At 44.6% G+C, this 16,769-nt stretch overlaps 1 protein-coding gene across 4 annotated transcripts in view; it reads right to left on the bottom strand.

Moving 5' to 3' along the window:
* Nucleotides 1-2,352: 2,352 nt before the first annotated feature.
* OTOA (otoancorin) overlaps nucleotides 2,353-16,769 on the bottom strand; it is a 66,216-nt gene continuing 51,799 nt past the window's right edge. For all 4 annotated transcript variants that reach the window (XM_059716212.1, XM_059716210.1, XM_059716211.1 and 1 more), the window contains 2 exons: nucleotides 15,636-15,733; nucleotides 2,353-4,849 (listed from right to left, as the gene is read on the bottom strand). In XM_059716212.1, coding sequence (XP_059572195.1) covers nucleotides 4,649-4,849; nucleotides 15,636-15,733 — 299 coding nt within the window. In that variant the 3' untranslated portion in view covers nucleotides 2,353-4,648. The remainder of the gene's footprint in view (nucleotides 4,850-15,635; nucleotides 15,734-16,769) is intronic.

The raw sequence follows: 16,769 nt of genomic DNA, 5'->3' as shown, positions 1-16,769 counted from the left end.
TGCATTTAACAGAAACTACTCCAAAGACTGTACAAAAAAACAAAGGATATGACTGCTTATTAAAAGAAACCTACTGATATAAGCGGAAACAGAATTGTCTAGGTACTTTGACAGCGTTTTCATTTGCTAAAGATATTGAAGTTCTCGGTGAAGCTACTTTAAGGTACATACTTTTCATAACAGAGTTGAACTGAAAGCACTGACTGTTACCTTGTGTATGAAAATATTTCTTCTGCCTTTCCATGGAAAGGTGTGTGGAATTCAAGTCAGGTAAGTTCCAAAAAAATCAAATAAGCTTTCAGTGCTTTCACATCTAATTGAGGCAGAAGTTTTTAATGTGACTAAACAGCTGAATCTTTATAGTACAATTGATTCACAGAAGCTATTTAGGCTTTAAAGTATATTTGCTAGGTTTGGGGAAAAAAAAAGATTGTGTGTATTAAATAATCTACTATTTTCATGCAAAAAACTCAAGGGGAAAAATGATATCTTACATGCTACACCAAAAAAACAAGTGTGTAACAACTGCAACAATGGTAGCTATTTACTATAATTATAATACAACCTAAAAGGAATAGCACTATTTTTTAACTGTATTATTTTCTCTGTTTAAATGTACTTACATAGGACACTGCCTTCTTATTCCGGACAGACTTTTGCAATGGCACAATAAATATGTGCTCCATGAAATCTAGGCAGCAAAAGGTACAAGGGAGACAGAAAAAAGGCTTATACCCGCTACAGTTTTTTTAATTAATCTGCTTTTGACTGCTTAAAATATTACAATTGTCACGAAGGCTTTTCATTTACCATTGGACACAGGAGTCATATGTTGATAAAACACTTGGAGTAGATTACAACTGTCGATGCAATGCTTCTGGAAAAGGCAGGATTGACTGACCTGGGGACTGTAGTCAATCCCAGAAGAATTACCATATTAGCAGTCATGCAAGCTTCCCCATTCATCTGCTTCACTTCACTGCCCCACTTCTAAAGATGAAGATAGCAATCCAGGTCTCCATGGTCCTTTCAATTCTTGGCCAGTTATGTGAGACACTAATAGTATTGCCAAGTGCCAACTGCATGGATAGTTTTGTGCTGTACACACAGAACCACCAGGAACTGTATTTCATAGAGGCCAATAAACGGTACCAACCAGTGCCGGATTTAGGCACAAGCTAAGTCTATAGCTTAGGGCCTCACATTTATGAGGGGCCTCTAAATATGAAATTCCCCCCCAAGTAAAACCTCACAAATCCAATGTGCTTGGGATACAGCGTGTGCCGGAAATTTGAAAACGCCATTTTTTTAAAACCAGCACTACTGCCAGTTGCAGAGCTTGCGGGGGGTGGGGAAGGAAGGGTAGTGGTGGCCAGTCCCAGAGAACCAACTGCATGCAGAGCAGTGGCATAGGGCGCTTAATCGAGGTGGCAGCAGCTGTGTGCAAGCTTCCCCCAGCCCCACCCCCACGCCAATGCCCTGCCCCCTAACCAGAAGTCTCTGCCTGCCACACCTTTCGGGCTGCTTCAGCACCATGTGGTTGCATCACCAGACCATGGGAGCACAGGACACCCCAGAGCCAGAAGTGGGGGTGTGCGTGTGAGAGACGGAGACTGACTGTGTGTATGTGTGCGTCTGACAGAGAGACTGTGTGTGCTGATCTGTGTAATTGCTCTTGTGTTGCTGTAGATTAAAAATTTGCATATATGTTAATCAAGAAATCATAAAGTACTTTAACTTGCACATGGGTGATTGGTGCTTTGAGTCAGGGGGGCATGTGCCCCCCCTGACATGAGTCAGTGACCAGCAGCCGATCCCACTGACTGGGGTGGGGGGCCTGATCCCACTGACTGGTGGGGGGGGAAGTCCCCCATAGCCAATCTCGCTCACCAAAAAATGGCTGTGCCGCCTCCGGAAGTCCTATGGCTGGCAGGCTTTTGCTGCCAACCCCACACCCCAGCTGCTGCTTGCAGGGTGGGGACACTGGTGCTCCTACCTGCCCCTCTGCCTGCTGGGTAAACATGGAGTGTGGCCTGACAGGGGGTGCACTGGTGCTTTCCCCTGAACCCCCGTGCACCCCATACGTGTTGCCACTGATGATACAAACAGGCTTATTGCAAGATATGTTTTAGTTAGATTATTAGTTTTTCGTTGCACCTTTTCCTATGTATACATGCAAATATAAAGCTTTAATATTTCTATTTTATTTGTCCTTTCTGTTAGAATAATACTTTTTTTTTGATAATGCTATGGAGCCTCTTAAGCTTGACATAGCTTAGGGCCCCAGCATGTTATAATCCGGCCCTGGTACTAACTTTTAATTACTACTGGACAGGATTTCAACCAGCAACCTAGAGATGAGAGATTCTATTTATTTGTAGTATAATAACACCTAGGGACCCCAGTGGCATCCCCTACTGTTAGACACTAATCAGACACAATAAAAAGACAGACTATACCTAGAGGAATTACAGTTCAAGTATAACACAAAAGACAATAGATGGATACAACAAAGCAACTATAGTATACAAAAAGTGGCCATATCATACCAGCTGCCTAATATCCTGTACCCAGTCTCCAGCACCATTCACATTCCTCTTTAATATATGAATACATTTGAAACCTGCATTGGTCTTCTTATAAGGCACATCAGATACCACCAACTCTGCAAATTATAAAGGCTTGGAGGTGTCCTAAATCAACAGAAGAAAAAGATGTGGACCAATGGCATAAATTTGCAGAAAAATAAGTTTAGATCGGATATCCAGAAAAACTTCACTGTTAGAATAGTGAGGCAGTGGAAGAGACTGCCTGGGGAAGCTGTAGACTCTTCATCACTGGAGGTGTTGGCTGTCAACACAGCAGGAGCAGGTTGCACAAATAAGGGGATTGTGCTGAAAACATCCTTTCCTTAGTTCTAGGAAGGTCAGTTCTAGTGACAGCAAAAACAGCTCAGCAGCTCTCAGTGGCAACTTAGCATCTCCCCTGGAAGTGCTCCCACAGAGCTCCACCCTCCTCCTGTCCATGTCTCAGGAGGAACCTAGAAAGAAGAGTGTCAGCAGGACCAGCAACATTGACCCTCTTTGGCAACAGGCTGAGAGCCAGGCTGGAGAGGTAACTTATGTTCCTTGACACCAGCTGGGGTGAATGTAACCAACTGAAAGAGCTGTGCTCTGAATTATGAATTTTGTACTTGGTCCTGAGGATTAGTAATCCAGTCACTGCAGCCCATATTCTGTGTGGCCTTCCTCCAAACAGGGTGGAAATGGCAGGAAAATTACTGGAATGGTCTAAGCACTATCGGATGGAGTGTTACCCCCTGCATTACTTCCTCCCATGGCCGCCTCTGTGAGATAAGCTTCTCATTAGGATCCCTGTCTTTTCAGGGATCCAAAAGAGCTTTTCAGGGATTGTGGGGTCAAAAAGAGCATGATTTGGCTATAAATCTTTCAGAAATATGGGAAGGAAGTAATGGAAAATGGGTTTCTTAGACTGTATTTTACATCAGCTATTTCAGTGGTTTTCAACCATTTTAAACTCAAGACGCACCTTGGAAAATGCCAGCTCTTCATTTCCATTAATTTTTTGACCACAGAAAAATAACAGAGCAATTTTTCTTTTGCAAAGAACTCAGAAAGACCATATCAGGTCAGAATGTTTTGATACTATGCATTGGAAATCGCTGGGCTTTTCTTTTGAATCATTCTCTTATGAATTTTCTGCACACCTACAGTGCTAATACTGTGTGGCACCCTTAAAAGGATCTTGTAATGCTCCAGGATGCCATGACACCCTGGCTGAGAATCCCTGAGCCATTTATTAGCATGGCATGATACTACCTGCAGGGTTTCACTGTAAACACTACCTGGGACTATCCATCTCTTGTGGCTGGTGTATTCATCTCGTATCATCCCAACTGTCCATGTGGAAGCCCAGCTCTCACTACTGCTTTTTACATGATGAAGAAATGGTAGGATTTACTCTCTTCAATATGAGAGAGAGATCTGACAGGATTAATGCTGCCTGTGCATGTGAGATGCAGAGGAAGCTTGGAACGAGGCTAGTGACAGCTGAAGCAGACATGCCTCATAGCTCATGTGTAAGACAGGCAGAGGGGGGTTTAGGAATGTGCATTTTTCAGATGGGAAAGCTGCTTCCCAGACCTGTTTCTTTGTGAACTGATGTCTGATTTTCCTGGTTGGAAATAAGACTGTATATGTGGCAATATGCAGGTAATACTTTCTCTGCTACTGAAAGTGGTCAGCTGAATAAACTACCAGCCTAGGATGATGGTCATGGCTCAGTTTCTCCTAACTGTGTCTTGGAAAAGTAGAGGCCAACATTTTCTGATGTTAGTGCCTGAAGTTAGACATCTACATTTGTACTTATGCAACTAAAGAAATAACTGCCTCCCACCTTCAGACAGCTGACCGCCCAAAGTTTCCACTGAAGCTGACAAGAGTTGTTTGTACTACGTGGCCACTCTAGAAAAACAGGACCACTATTAGATTGTTGATTTGTTGTTAAAACATGCCAACCGTAATTTTTAATAAGATATGAGTCCAAAATAAGGGCCCAACTGGTGCTGAGATCCTGATATCCCTACAGAATGTGGATGCCCTTGCCTCTTGGGACAGAGCGGGAGTGACTACTTACAGCTTGAGACTGGCGTAGGCATTGACTGAGTGGTGCCTGCACCCTCTTGTGCATCTTGGATGCTGGTCCTGGCGCCATCTAGTGCCAGCTGAAGACTCTGAAGCTGCAACGCATTGAGATACTGGCTCTGCAATTTGGTAACCATGGCTGCATTCTCAGGGCCAAGGTTTGCTATTTGTTCTGGGGACAGTGCCTTGAGGAATAAGAATCAGAAAAATTGCTTTAGGAGATCTGTTACATTACCTGGAATTGGAGAACCACACTGTCTTATAGTTAGAAGGGGAGAAAAAGCCAAATAGGCCAAATACTCTATATTGCTATAAAAGTGCTCAGTACTGCTGCTTTTTTTCTTTTCTTTTTTTAATTCTATTTGTTTGCTTCAAAGACCACTCATGTATCCTTCACCTTTCTCCCTGCTTCTGTGGTGGAGATGATATGGATATTCTCACAATACACTGAAAGTATCTAACAATCCAATATTGTTCTGGAGTCTCATTTTCAAACCACTTATTTCAGGATTTGCTCAAAGACTGATGCTCTAGTGCATCCTAATGCGTTTTTGTCTCTTTCTGCTTATATTGGTTTCTACGGCTTCCCCATCCTTGACTATATATGCTACATGTGACACGTGATTCTGCTGCCAATGCAACAATAAAAGGAGATGTTCTATTGTTTTACTACCAAATTATTTTTTTCCTTCTAAACTGAAAATCTTCTGTTTGGTCATATTAATTCTTGTTATAAAAATGGAATATGGTAATCACAGTATTAGAGCAGTTATCTTACATTGCTCTAAACTTTCATCTACAGCACATGCTGTATTGCCCTGAGTGATAACTGCTAACATTCAGCATTTAGAAGAGTTCTAGCCCAACTACGTAGCAAGACTTGTTTGTTGTTGTAGTGCAGCAGCCAAGCTCTATGTGGATAAAGGGCCAAATTTCTTTTAGAAAAGAGGCAAGTCACAAATCAACCCCTTTCTTGTCCTGAATTGGTTTTGGCCAAGTATGTGTCAAAACTTGATAGTTTCACTAGTCTGCATTTCTATGAAGCTGTGCAAACTCCTGTGGGGGCATTTACAAAGTGGTGAATGAATCCATAACCCAACTGTCTTGTTAAATATAGAGGACCCTAAGACAACATAAGCTGAAGCTACACAAAACCTGGCCAAAGACAAATGCCCCTCTAAATTCCTGAAGTTGATGTGGAAAAAAAACCACTGCCTGTTCTGTGCAGTGTTTTGTCCCTTTAGAAATATCCTCCTTGTCAGAAATTCAGAACATTGCTAGGAGTTGGGAAAAGTCCTCTAGAGTCTATAGAATACCTTCAAACTCTGCTGTAGATTTTCACCAGTCCAGAACTAAGAGCAATAGTATAGGAGAAAGCTGCTGACTTCATTTGAGCTGTCTAAGATGCTGTATAGAATGGCTTGTGTTCAAGGAGTGTGTCCCTTTTTATGGAGGTTTATACAGGTAAATTGTCTGCTTGGTGCATGTGTTCCTTTTTACAGAACTGTTGAAGTGGAGGGGTTTGGACAGAGTTTCAGTTTTCTCTCCAAGTCAAATACACAGGGCCTAGGTCAGTGACCTCAGCATTCACATTCTAGAATCTGGGTCACATTTGGTACTTATGCAAACAGGCACAATTTCAGTGAAGTCAGATGTACTAATTCCAGACTCAGCTGCACTTATTTCGGGGGAGAAATGCTGCTCTGGAAAGCTGCATCAAGTTTCAGGGTTAACAAAAAACCCTGAGTGTAACCAATAAGGCAGTTTGCAGCTGTGACTGTACTGGTGAAAAGATTAATTCATTTTAATAAATAAGGGAGAAGGAGAAGACGACAACCAGAACCTAGAATCCATAGAGATAGACCTTGCTATAAGCCATCTGACCTCCCTGGCCTCAGGCTGGATTTTTACACCGTTTGTTAATGCTTTTTCCTTGGAATACAGTTCATACTAAATATAAATACAGTTTGACACATTTTATGGGCATCACAAACAAATGATATAGTTGAAAGTTAAAGTTTCATACATTTGACTGCCTCTCACTTAATAAACAAGACAAAAACCTCTGTGCTGAAACCCCAAAATAAAGCATAAATTAGTGTTGCAGTTTATTTATAATAGAGTAAAAATGATGGAAAATTTCCCTTCAGTGTTTCGAAGTGTTAAGTGACGCAACCATTGTAAATAGTGATGCGGTGGCGGAGTGTATCAGCAATTTGACCCAACATGCGAGCGATGCGTGATCAGGGCGTGATCACTTGTGGCCTAGCCAATCAAAGACCACCTAATGGGCATGGCTGGCTGGCCAGCATGTCCATGGGTTCCAGAATGTACCATCAAGGGAGCTTCCTGATTGGCCGAAAAAGTTATATAGGGGACTGCACGCCTCGGCACGAGGTCCCCAGGCTCTGACTCTCAAGGCGGATTGATCACCCGTCTTGGGGCCTGGCCAGACCCCTAGGTCTATAGCAGAAGCTGCTCCGGTCGCTCCGAGCATTATAGTTTACTGCCTTGCCAAATCCAGAACGCCCTGTACTTTGTCCCAACCAGACATTGTACTTGTATTCTGCGGTCTTCACCCGCCACCCACCGCTTGTCCCTTGCTGCTGTATATAGTTCATCGCCTCCAAGTTATATCACCCTTCAAGTTGTGTCGACAGTTCTGTAAGTAAATATCAAGTTTTATTTCAAACCCCATTGTCCGCGGTGCTTATCTCATCTCCCTCTCGCACTTGGCATCCCCGAGCGTGTCTGGGCTGGTGTCACCACCCGGTGCCCCACTCGACACACAACTGCGGCCGTTTCCCAAGGACCATCCGGGAATCGAGGCCCACGTGGCGACGAGGATGGGATCGCCAAAGCGGAGAGAGGAAAACAGCACCCAGAAATCAGGGCCCCAGGCAAATAAGGGGGGCCAAGTTGATTATGTCACTTTAAATTGCCCTCGGAGGGACCGTCAGCGGCCTCCGGTAGAAAATACAGCCGATCTACGGGCCCATGCCCTCTATCACCGGGCTGAAGCGGGGAAGCTGAGCGGATACTTCTCCGTCCGCACCGCTGAAAGGAGCCAAGAGGGGAAGGAGTGGGCTGTCGAAGGCCTCACTCCGGCCGCATTCAGCTGTCTGCTATCGAGCCCGGCGGTACTGTACCGACCATGTGATAAGGCCAAGAAGCGATGCCTTTTATATCCTCAAAGCAAGTCACCGATGGTAAAAATAAAGACTCACGAAGAGAGTATAGTCGGTGCATTAAGCATATAAAGGAGAGCAGTGGCCGTGGTGACACACCGCCCGATCGATTCCTTTGCCCGGCTCTCCGGGAGGGGAGCAGAGAGAGCCAAATCCTGTCAGATTTCAGGGAACGATTGGAGATAGGTGGACGGGAAGCCTCCAGGTGGAAATGCGGGGGAAAGAGATGGAGCAAAGGAAAAGTAATTAATGTCATGTTTCGCACAATAACTGAGCTTTTAAGGCATGCAGTGAATTAAGCCGGCGATATTGAGACCATGGCCCAGGAAGCCACTGAAAAGAATGCAGCGCCGGCCACACTGAGATCCCAAGATGGCGCCGATGCTGAGGGAAAGAGCGCGACTGTTGAGAAAAGGGCGCCAAAAATCCTAGCAGGCGCAGTGAGTAGAGAAGACGCGGGCCACAAGATGGGAGGGGCGAGTAATATAACCCTAGCGGGGGAGGAGAACAAGGACCCTCTAGCGCCCCCTAATGCTTCAGCAGAGGGCACAGCAGGAGGCTCTCTAGCCCCCTGCCACGGTAGGAAGTGAAAAAATTAACTCTTTAGTGTCATCTAGCTCACCACCGCCGTACAGTGTACCACTAATGTACCCTAGCCTCACGGAAGAGACCAAAGCCGCGAGCGCCCCAACTCTCCACGCGAACCCTGTAACCACAGTGAAAACTACAGTAGAAGGTGAGCTGACTCATACTGTTGCGGTATACCGAACACGAACAAGGGGAGAAATGCAAGAATCGATACAAGAAACGAAAATCAATTCTGAAGAAACCCCGGTAATGTGGGTAGGCCACCTAATTTTACTAAATGGGGGCGAGTTATTGGATGTGGATGAGAGTGCTACATTAATGCGCCACCCGATATGGAGCGGGGGGACATGTACCAACCAGACTCATATTGCCTATAACCAAGTCTGGCCAATCCCAGTAAGCGCAGCGGTGGTCCCCACTCTAACAAATCAAATCTATAAGTGGCACAAAAATCCACCGAGTAACCCGACATCGGAACAGCTCTTATATGCTATAGCCGGCATGAGTTATCTTATCTGGGACGCTGACGCCTATCCATTGACACTAACTGAAGAGCAACGGCGTGATTATTGGCCTCATCGCTGGTGCCGGGAACCAGGTTCCTGTGTCTCAAGAAGCAATACGAGCGTGTGTAGAGCTTTATGGGGGCGATCAAGCGACACTTCTCAAAATGTCATTATTTACACTAATAGGAACCCCCATCAGAAATATTCTTCATGAGTTGCCGGAGATTAGGAAAGTTTTTAAGGTAGAGAAGACATGTGCTGTTCCAAGAGTGCAAGTAGCAAAACAAAAGGGAGGAAAGGAATCATCTCCTAAATTATCCCCTAAAATGTCTCCCAACAATTATTGGAGAGAGAGGACGCCAGAAGAAAAGGCACGGTTTGGCTTCCTACTAAAAAACAGCGGGCTCACGCCGATAGAATTACGAAAAGTGGGAGATAGAGGTCAAAAGGAGTTAGCGGCCCGATTGGGATTTAAGTATAAAAGGCTAGAACAACAAAAAAAACGAATAGCGGCCACCGTAACGGGCACCGATGGCGACGAATGCCCGTATTTAACCCTAAGTGTACAGACACCAAATTACAACCAGGAAATGCCCGTGTGCACGAGTAAATGTTTTAAAACCTAATGTCCCACACAAGAAAACATCAAGAATAATATTTGTACAGGGGCTTAACGCCATCAAAAGTACCCCTGTAATTAAATTTAAAATCAACAACAAAATTTTATCTGGAACCCTAGGGAGTGTAAACATCCTAGGGGTACCAGGAATCAAATTACTTCAATTACAACAGTATATTGTTTCAGCCTTGCCATTATGTGTCCCACATGAGAGAAAACACTGACCGACCATAAAGAACCCAACGCCGTGGCGTTATAGACCGATCACGACAAAGGAAGGTCTACAAGAATCAGTCAAAAAGCTGCTACAGAACCTACACCATCGAGGCTGTATAAGTGAGGTAAAATCCTCTATTTATCTTTCGCCAGGGTGGGGTATCCCAAAGCCAGGGAACCCATTGGAAGCCCGTCTGGTAGTCGATTACCGACAGGCCAATCGCTGGTGCGCTTTACTACAAATGCCCGCAACCCACACAATAATGGAAATTATACACGGCATAACGGAAATCCAGGCAGGAGGTGAATGGTGGGCGGTAACACTGGACTTAAAAGATATGTTCTATTCAGTGCCACTAGAAGATGACAAGGGGATACTAACCATGTGCGTGAATGGCAAAATGTATAAATGGAACGTGTGTCCTCAGGGATATCAGAACTCCCCAGCCCTTGCCACTACTGAAATAAATGACAGTATTCAGAGTTTTAGAGGTATCTATGTAGGAAACAAGTAAGTGAGCATCTGGTCCTACGTGGACGACACAGTGATAATGGGACACCATCAGGAAACCGTGCACCAAACAGCTATGAGTTTGAGAGACCATCTGCAAAAGGAGGGTTGGAGAATAAACGACAACAAATCAATGAAGGAACCAGCCAACAGCTTCATTTTCCTTGGAACTCAATTCACAGGTCAGTGCCGGTTGGGTATCACACATAACATCATACCTACATCTATACAACAACCAAAGACGAAAACTGACTTTGAAGCCCTATTAGGACAATTAAATTGGCTTCGTCACTATGTGGCGCCCCCACATTTAAAAATAGTCCAACGTATCCAGCAACAACTTTGCAAAAAGCCAAGGAATCGTAAGCCCTGGACAAACCGGAACCAAAGGGCCTTAGAGTCAGTATTGTCTGAAGTAAGCAATACTCACTTAACTGCGCCATCGGGAAACACCCCACTACACATCTATGTGGGATTCACGCAGGAACACATTTGGGCTGTCGCAAGAAACATCGAGGTGGAGCACCCAGTATATATGGGCCACCGCACCTTACAGGAACACCAACACAGATATGGGTGCCTAGCCAAAACTATGTTAGCCACCCAATTAGTGGAACACCTGGCCCCATATACCGGAACCTTAGTTGCGCCTGGAGGTTCGCTCCTAACATTATTGAACCCCGGCAGAAGCCACCCGGAATATCAGGGAACTGCGAGAACCTGGTGTACCATAGTACTGAGATTCCAGTACTACTGGTCAGGGTGGAGAACGCTGGAGGGAGACCTGCCACCAGAGGAAAGAGAAGAACCACATCTACCCAAATTATACGGAACCATAAAACCGGGCTGGTTGGCATCTGATGGTACCTCCAGGGGAAACGGAGCGTATGGGTTCCACTGTAAGCCACGCAAATGTACTGAAATTTGCGATGCATGTAATAACGAATCGGTGCAAGCATCAGAGTTACGAGGGTTCCACTTAGCTCTGTTGCATGTTAAAGACTACCATAATGACACCCTACCGGTACCTATAATCACCATCGATTCTGAATGCATGTACCGGGTTGTAACTGAGGCCGCTAAAGCCACCGAACATCAACAAATTTGGGAAGATATTAGAGAAACATTAATGCAACTCACAACATTACCTTTAATAAGACACACCCAGTCTTATCGCGAGGACACTGATCCGGTACATCAAATCATAGATCAGCTCCTAGCACAAAAGACATTATCGGACAACGTAGAATTAATACAATTCAATCAAATGAAGACCCCAAATAATCACAATGCGACAGATAATCAAGTATTTCTAGCCTGGCTCCACGAGTTTTGGGGACACCCTAGTGTCGACAAAGCCCGAGCTCGGTGGCGGTTAGACGCAAAAGAAGGGCCTAGCCTAAAACAATGGCAGGAAATAGTACAGGCATGTCCTGCTTGTGCCAGGGAGAAGCCGAAGCATCACAGACACCAGCACGGTGCCTTTAATGCCGAACACTTTGCACCCGGGAAGACCTGGCAGGTCGACCTGTTAGGCCCACTCCCGGAAGCCAAAACGCCAAATAAAGGGTTGGCTATAGTGGATCTAGGAACCAGGCAACTCCTTGTTATTCTGATAAGGAAAACAACAGCTATAAAGGTTCAAGAAAGTTTATTACACGCATTTGCCCGTTGGCAAGTGCCTAGTGAGATCCATTCAGACGGAGGGCTGCCCTTCACCTCAAAAATTATTGAACAGTTTGCCACTAAACATAATATCAACTGGCACCATCATGTACAATACCATCCTCAAATCGAACAACATAACTGAAAGACACATAGGCCTATATAAAGAGCACCTACGCCTCAAAAACAATGGAACTTACAAAAATTGGACACAATTTAAAGATGAAGTATTAATATCAATGAATAAAACAAAAGACTTATGGGAAAAGAGACCAGCAATAACACCATCAGCCTGGAGACCTTGTTACAAAGCACCGGAGAGGGTGTGGTTAACCGTACCTATAACCACATCGACACGCCCAGCTCCGGTTCCAGGAACAATTGTGAAAACAGGGAACTATCCCAACACCTATTTTGTTTCCTTAGAAGCAGCCATACCACCACGCGTCATCCTGGCTCACCATAATTGGCTGAGCAGGAGAAGCTGAAGGACCGACTAGTTACTAATTAGATATAATGTTGTAAATAAGTTATATTAATAGGTGTTAAGTTTTCTTTTGCAGACACCCCAAACCTGCTAACCTGCTATCACAACTCTTGGCTTACTGAGGCAAGAAACAAGCGTTTTGGAGCTGCCAGGCTACACGACGTCACGTCAATAAGAAAACAACAAAAAGAATGAAAATGAAGATCTCACATATCATCGTAACGTGTGTAATTGCCATCCTGGTGACAACCCAAGCAAAGGAGAGTCTCAATGACACCACGACCGGGTACCAAGAAAACTCCATACTTAGTTTACTAACACTCTGGGCCAACATCATCGGGGACCCGGATAAGAGCTGACTCACTGCATGTTTGCGAGTACCTTTGTCGGTTGATGACTCAATAATCATCCCATATGTACATGCTCTCGACCTCGGGACATGGTTCCAAGCCAGAAACCATGATGACCCCCGTAATGTGAGCGTCGACATGAGGGTAAGAGATCAATCTATTGTAGAACATCAATATACCTGGGAAAGCAATTTATCGGTAGCTGGCATGAAAGCAAGCAGATGCGCCAAATATGTAAAGAGTCTCTTGGGAATACCAGTACCTGGTAAGCCAGCTCCGATTAGATGTTCTGAAATCCCGTGGGGCATTCACCCACACGGGATCCATGGGGTAAGAGACGACAATTCCCTCACTTGGGACCCAGAGAAAACTGAACCTACATGGTTCATAAAGCTTCCCCCTGGCCCATTTCGACGAACCAACCAAACTCCTGTGGTTCGTACCACATTACACCACCGTGTGGTCTTAACCACGTGGAATATCAACAACGCTGTTAATGTATCTAACCCAAAAGAATGGGCATCTTATTTCTATCCAATACGTAAAGTTGCTATGATCAGTCAGTGGTGCCATGGGTACGAACTACTGCCAAGCGACATTGCCTTACCCGGGGAGTTAGTCAAAAGCAGATGGAAAAATAGAAACTGTGGAGAGCTTAAAACTCCGGCTCCCCTGGGAACGTTGTGGGCGTGCTCTGATGGCCACCTCTATACTAACCTCCTGGCTACACTATTGAGTGTAAGTTGTTTCAGCGCAAACGTACTGCTATGTCCTCCACTATCCATTAATAGCGCAAAACCAACCAGCCCCATATTGATTAGACAAAAGCGGGGTGCAACGTGGAGTTCACTCTCGCAAGACGAAAAGGAGCACAAGTTCTGGGGCTGGATGACTGGTGGGGCCTATTGGTGGGCAGGACCACGATTCAGTATAGCGCAAGCCTGAACACTTATCGCTGTGTTGGCAGAGCAAGTAGAAACAGCCACCAACAAAACTGCAAGGGGGTTTGCTTTGGTGGATCAACAGCTCCAAGCCAGGTCCCGAATGACATTACAAAATCGTCTAGTATTGGATCTTATGCTCCTTAATGAAGGAGGTATCTGTGGATATCTCAACTTATCGCATGAGCATTGTTGCATATCCATCTCAAACGTATCAATACCCCTAAATCAACAAATTAGGGACCTCCAAAAAGTGGCCGAGCAAACCAACAGGATCAATGATGAGGGAACGGGTTGGCTTGCAAGTATTTTTAGCTCGTTGGCATGGAGACCCTCCGCATGGTTAATGCATTTACTAACCCCATTAATTGCGTTGTGTATACCCCTGTTGGGAATGTTATGTTGCGTCTGTATTGGATGCTGTATTGTAGATACCATCAAGAAAAGAGTAGCTACGTTATCTACTTTGGTTTACACCCAACTGTCCACCTCTGATATCGATGAGGAAGAGCCCGAGCTTCAATGGACAGTACTGTATAATCTTGTATGTATTTCATGCAATAATCTGGCAGAGGTCAAGGGGGCATGTCAACAAACAAAGTGACCCCACCAGATTATTGTATCAAAGTGTTAAGTGACGCAACCATTGTAAATAGTGATGCGGTGGCGGAGTGTATCAGCAATTTGACCCAACATGCGAGCAATGAGTGATCAGGGCGTGATCACCTGTGGCCTAGCCAATCAAAGACCACCTAATGGGCATGGCTGGCTGGCCAGCATGTCCATGGGTTCCAGAATGTACCATCAGGGGAGCTTCCTGATTGGCCGAAAAAGTTATATAGGGGACCGCACGCCTCGGCGCGAGGTCCCCAGGCTCTGACTCTTAAGGCAGATTGATCACCCATCTTGGGGCCTGGCCAGACCCCTAGGTCTATAGCAGAAGCTGCTCTGGTCGCTCCGAGCATTATAGTTTACTGCCTTGCCAAATCCAGAACGCCCTGTACTTTGTCCCAACCAGACATTGTACTTGTATACTGCGGTCTTCACCCGCCACCCACTGCTTGTCCCTTGCTGCTGTATATAGTTTATCGCCTCCAAGTTATATCACCCTTCAAGTTGTGTCGACAGTTCTGTAAGTAAATATCAAGTTTTATTTCAAACCCCATTGTCTGCAGTGCTTATCTCATCTCCCTCTCGCACTTGGCATCCCCGAGCGTGTCTGGGTTGGTGTCACCACCCGGTGCCCCACTCGACATGCAACTGTGGCTGTTTCCCCAAGGACCATCCGGAAATCGAGGCCCACAGGTCAGTGACCTCAGCATTCACATTCTAGAATCTGGGTCACATTTGGTACTTATGCAAACAGGCACAATTTCAGTGAAGTCAGATGTACTAATTCCAGACTCAGCTGCATTTATTTCGGGGGAGAAATGCTGCTCTGTAAAGCTGCATCAAGTTTCAGGGTTAACAAAAAACCCTGAGTGTAACCAATAAGGCAGTTTGCAGCTGTGACTGTACTGGTGAAAAGATTAATTCATTTTAATAAATAAAGGAGAAGGAGAAGAAGACGACCAGAACCTAGAATCCATAGAGATAGACCTTGCTATAAGCCATCTGACCTCCCTGGCCTCAGGCTGGATTTTTACACCGTTTGTTAATGCTTTTTCCTTGGAATACAGTTCATACTAAATATAAATACAGTTTGACACATTTTATGGGCATCACAAACAAATGATATAGTTGAAAGTTAAAGTTTCATACATTTGACTGCCTCTCACTTAATAAACAAGACAAAAACCTCTGTGCTGAAACCCCAAAATAAAGCATAAATTAGTGTTGCAGTTTATTTATAATAGAGTAAAAATGATGGAAAATTTCACTTCAGTAACTGAGCACTTACTTTGAAAATTTCAGCAGGTATGTGTCTTATTGCTGCTGGCTGGAAGTATGGCATAAGGTCTTTATCAAGAGCTTTTAATTCCTCTTCATGCAAGCCTCCTACAGAAATGAAACAGGAATAGAACTTAGTTGATATTCTTTTAATTGGGGGAGTTTTATGCAAATGTGTTTCAAGTACTAATACATCTTAGGCAGTATTTGTTCTTAAAATAGCTCCCATTAAGACAAAGGGAAATCATAATTCCCAAATCAAATAGAGAAAAGGAGCCCCACTGCCCTTATATAAATGCTCAAGGTTGAGGATCCTAACCTTAAGAGGTGTATTGTAATTTAAATTAGCAAGTTATAATTTAAAGGCAAATATGTTATTTCCTTCCTGCCCCTTGCTTTCTTTCATTGTATTCCAACACCACAAACCAACTGACCACAAACATCTGGAACACACAAGACACAAGTAAAGAATTATACCATTACTTTACAAGCAAACATCATCAGTGCAGCAATGATACAATAACTGAAGTTTGTGGTGCTCTTCTCTGCAATACAGAATTACAGGATACCACCCCCAAATGCTCTAAATAAGAAACCCTATGATGCAGACAATGCCCACTGGCAAAGGAAGCTTCTGCTGTTGCAGGCAGCTATCCTTGCACTTTGCACACACTGTTTAATGCTGTACAAAAAATGTCATTGTTGGACTGAGCACATACTTGAATTGGGCAGAAACTAGAACTTCAGCACCAGCTTGGCAAGTTTGCCTGCTCACATGCCCTGAGTAAGTAAAGAGCATCCAAAGTTCTGCACTCAATTCCTGGTTACATCAGTGGAAATGCCCTCATATGAGCAACTTCATCTAGGATTCCTGGACCCTACTAATAGAGAGAACCAGTTTTGGCAGAAAGAGCAGCTGGGGGCAGCATGGTACTCAGCTGGATACCCATCTGCTGCAAAGCTAGTAGACCATCTCGCTTAGAAGTAAGACCCAGGAGCAAGAAGAGCAACCCATTGAGGAGGGTGCACTTGAACTTTGGCTATTGTTTTGCATGGGCCCTGATTTGCCTATAGTCAACCCCTATAAACATATAGGGCCAAACTCTGGATTCTGAGTTTGAGCACATGGTTTCCTCTGTGGAAG

This window comes from Alligator mississippiensis, chromosome 13, assembly GCF_030867095.1.
Source record: "Alligator mississippiensis isolate rAllMis1 chromosome 13, rAllMis1, whole genome shotgun sequence".
Taxonomy (NCBI): Eukaryota; Metazoa; Chordata; order Crocodylia; family Alligatoridae; genus Alligator; species Alligator mississippiensis.
This window is presented reverse-complemented; position numbering and strand designations above follow the sequence as displayed.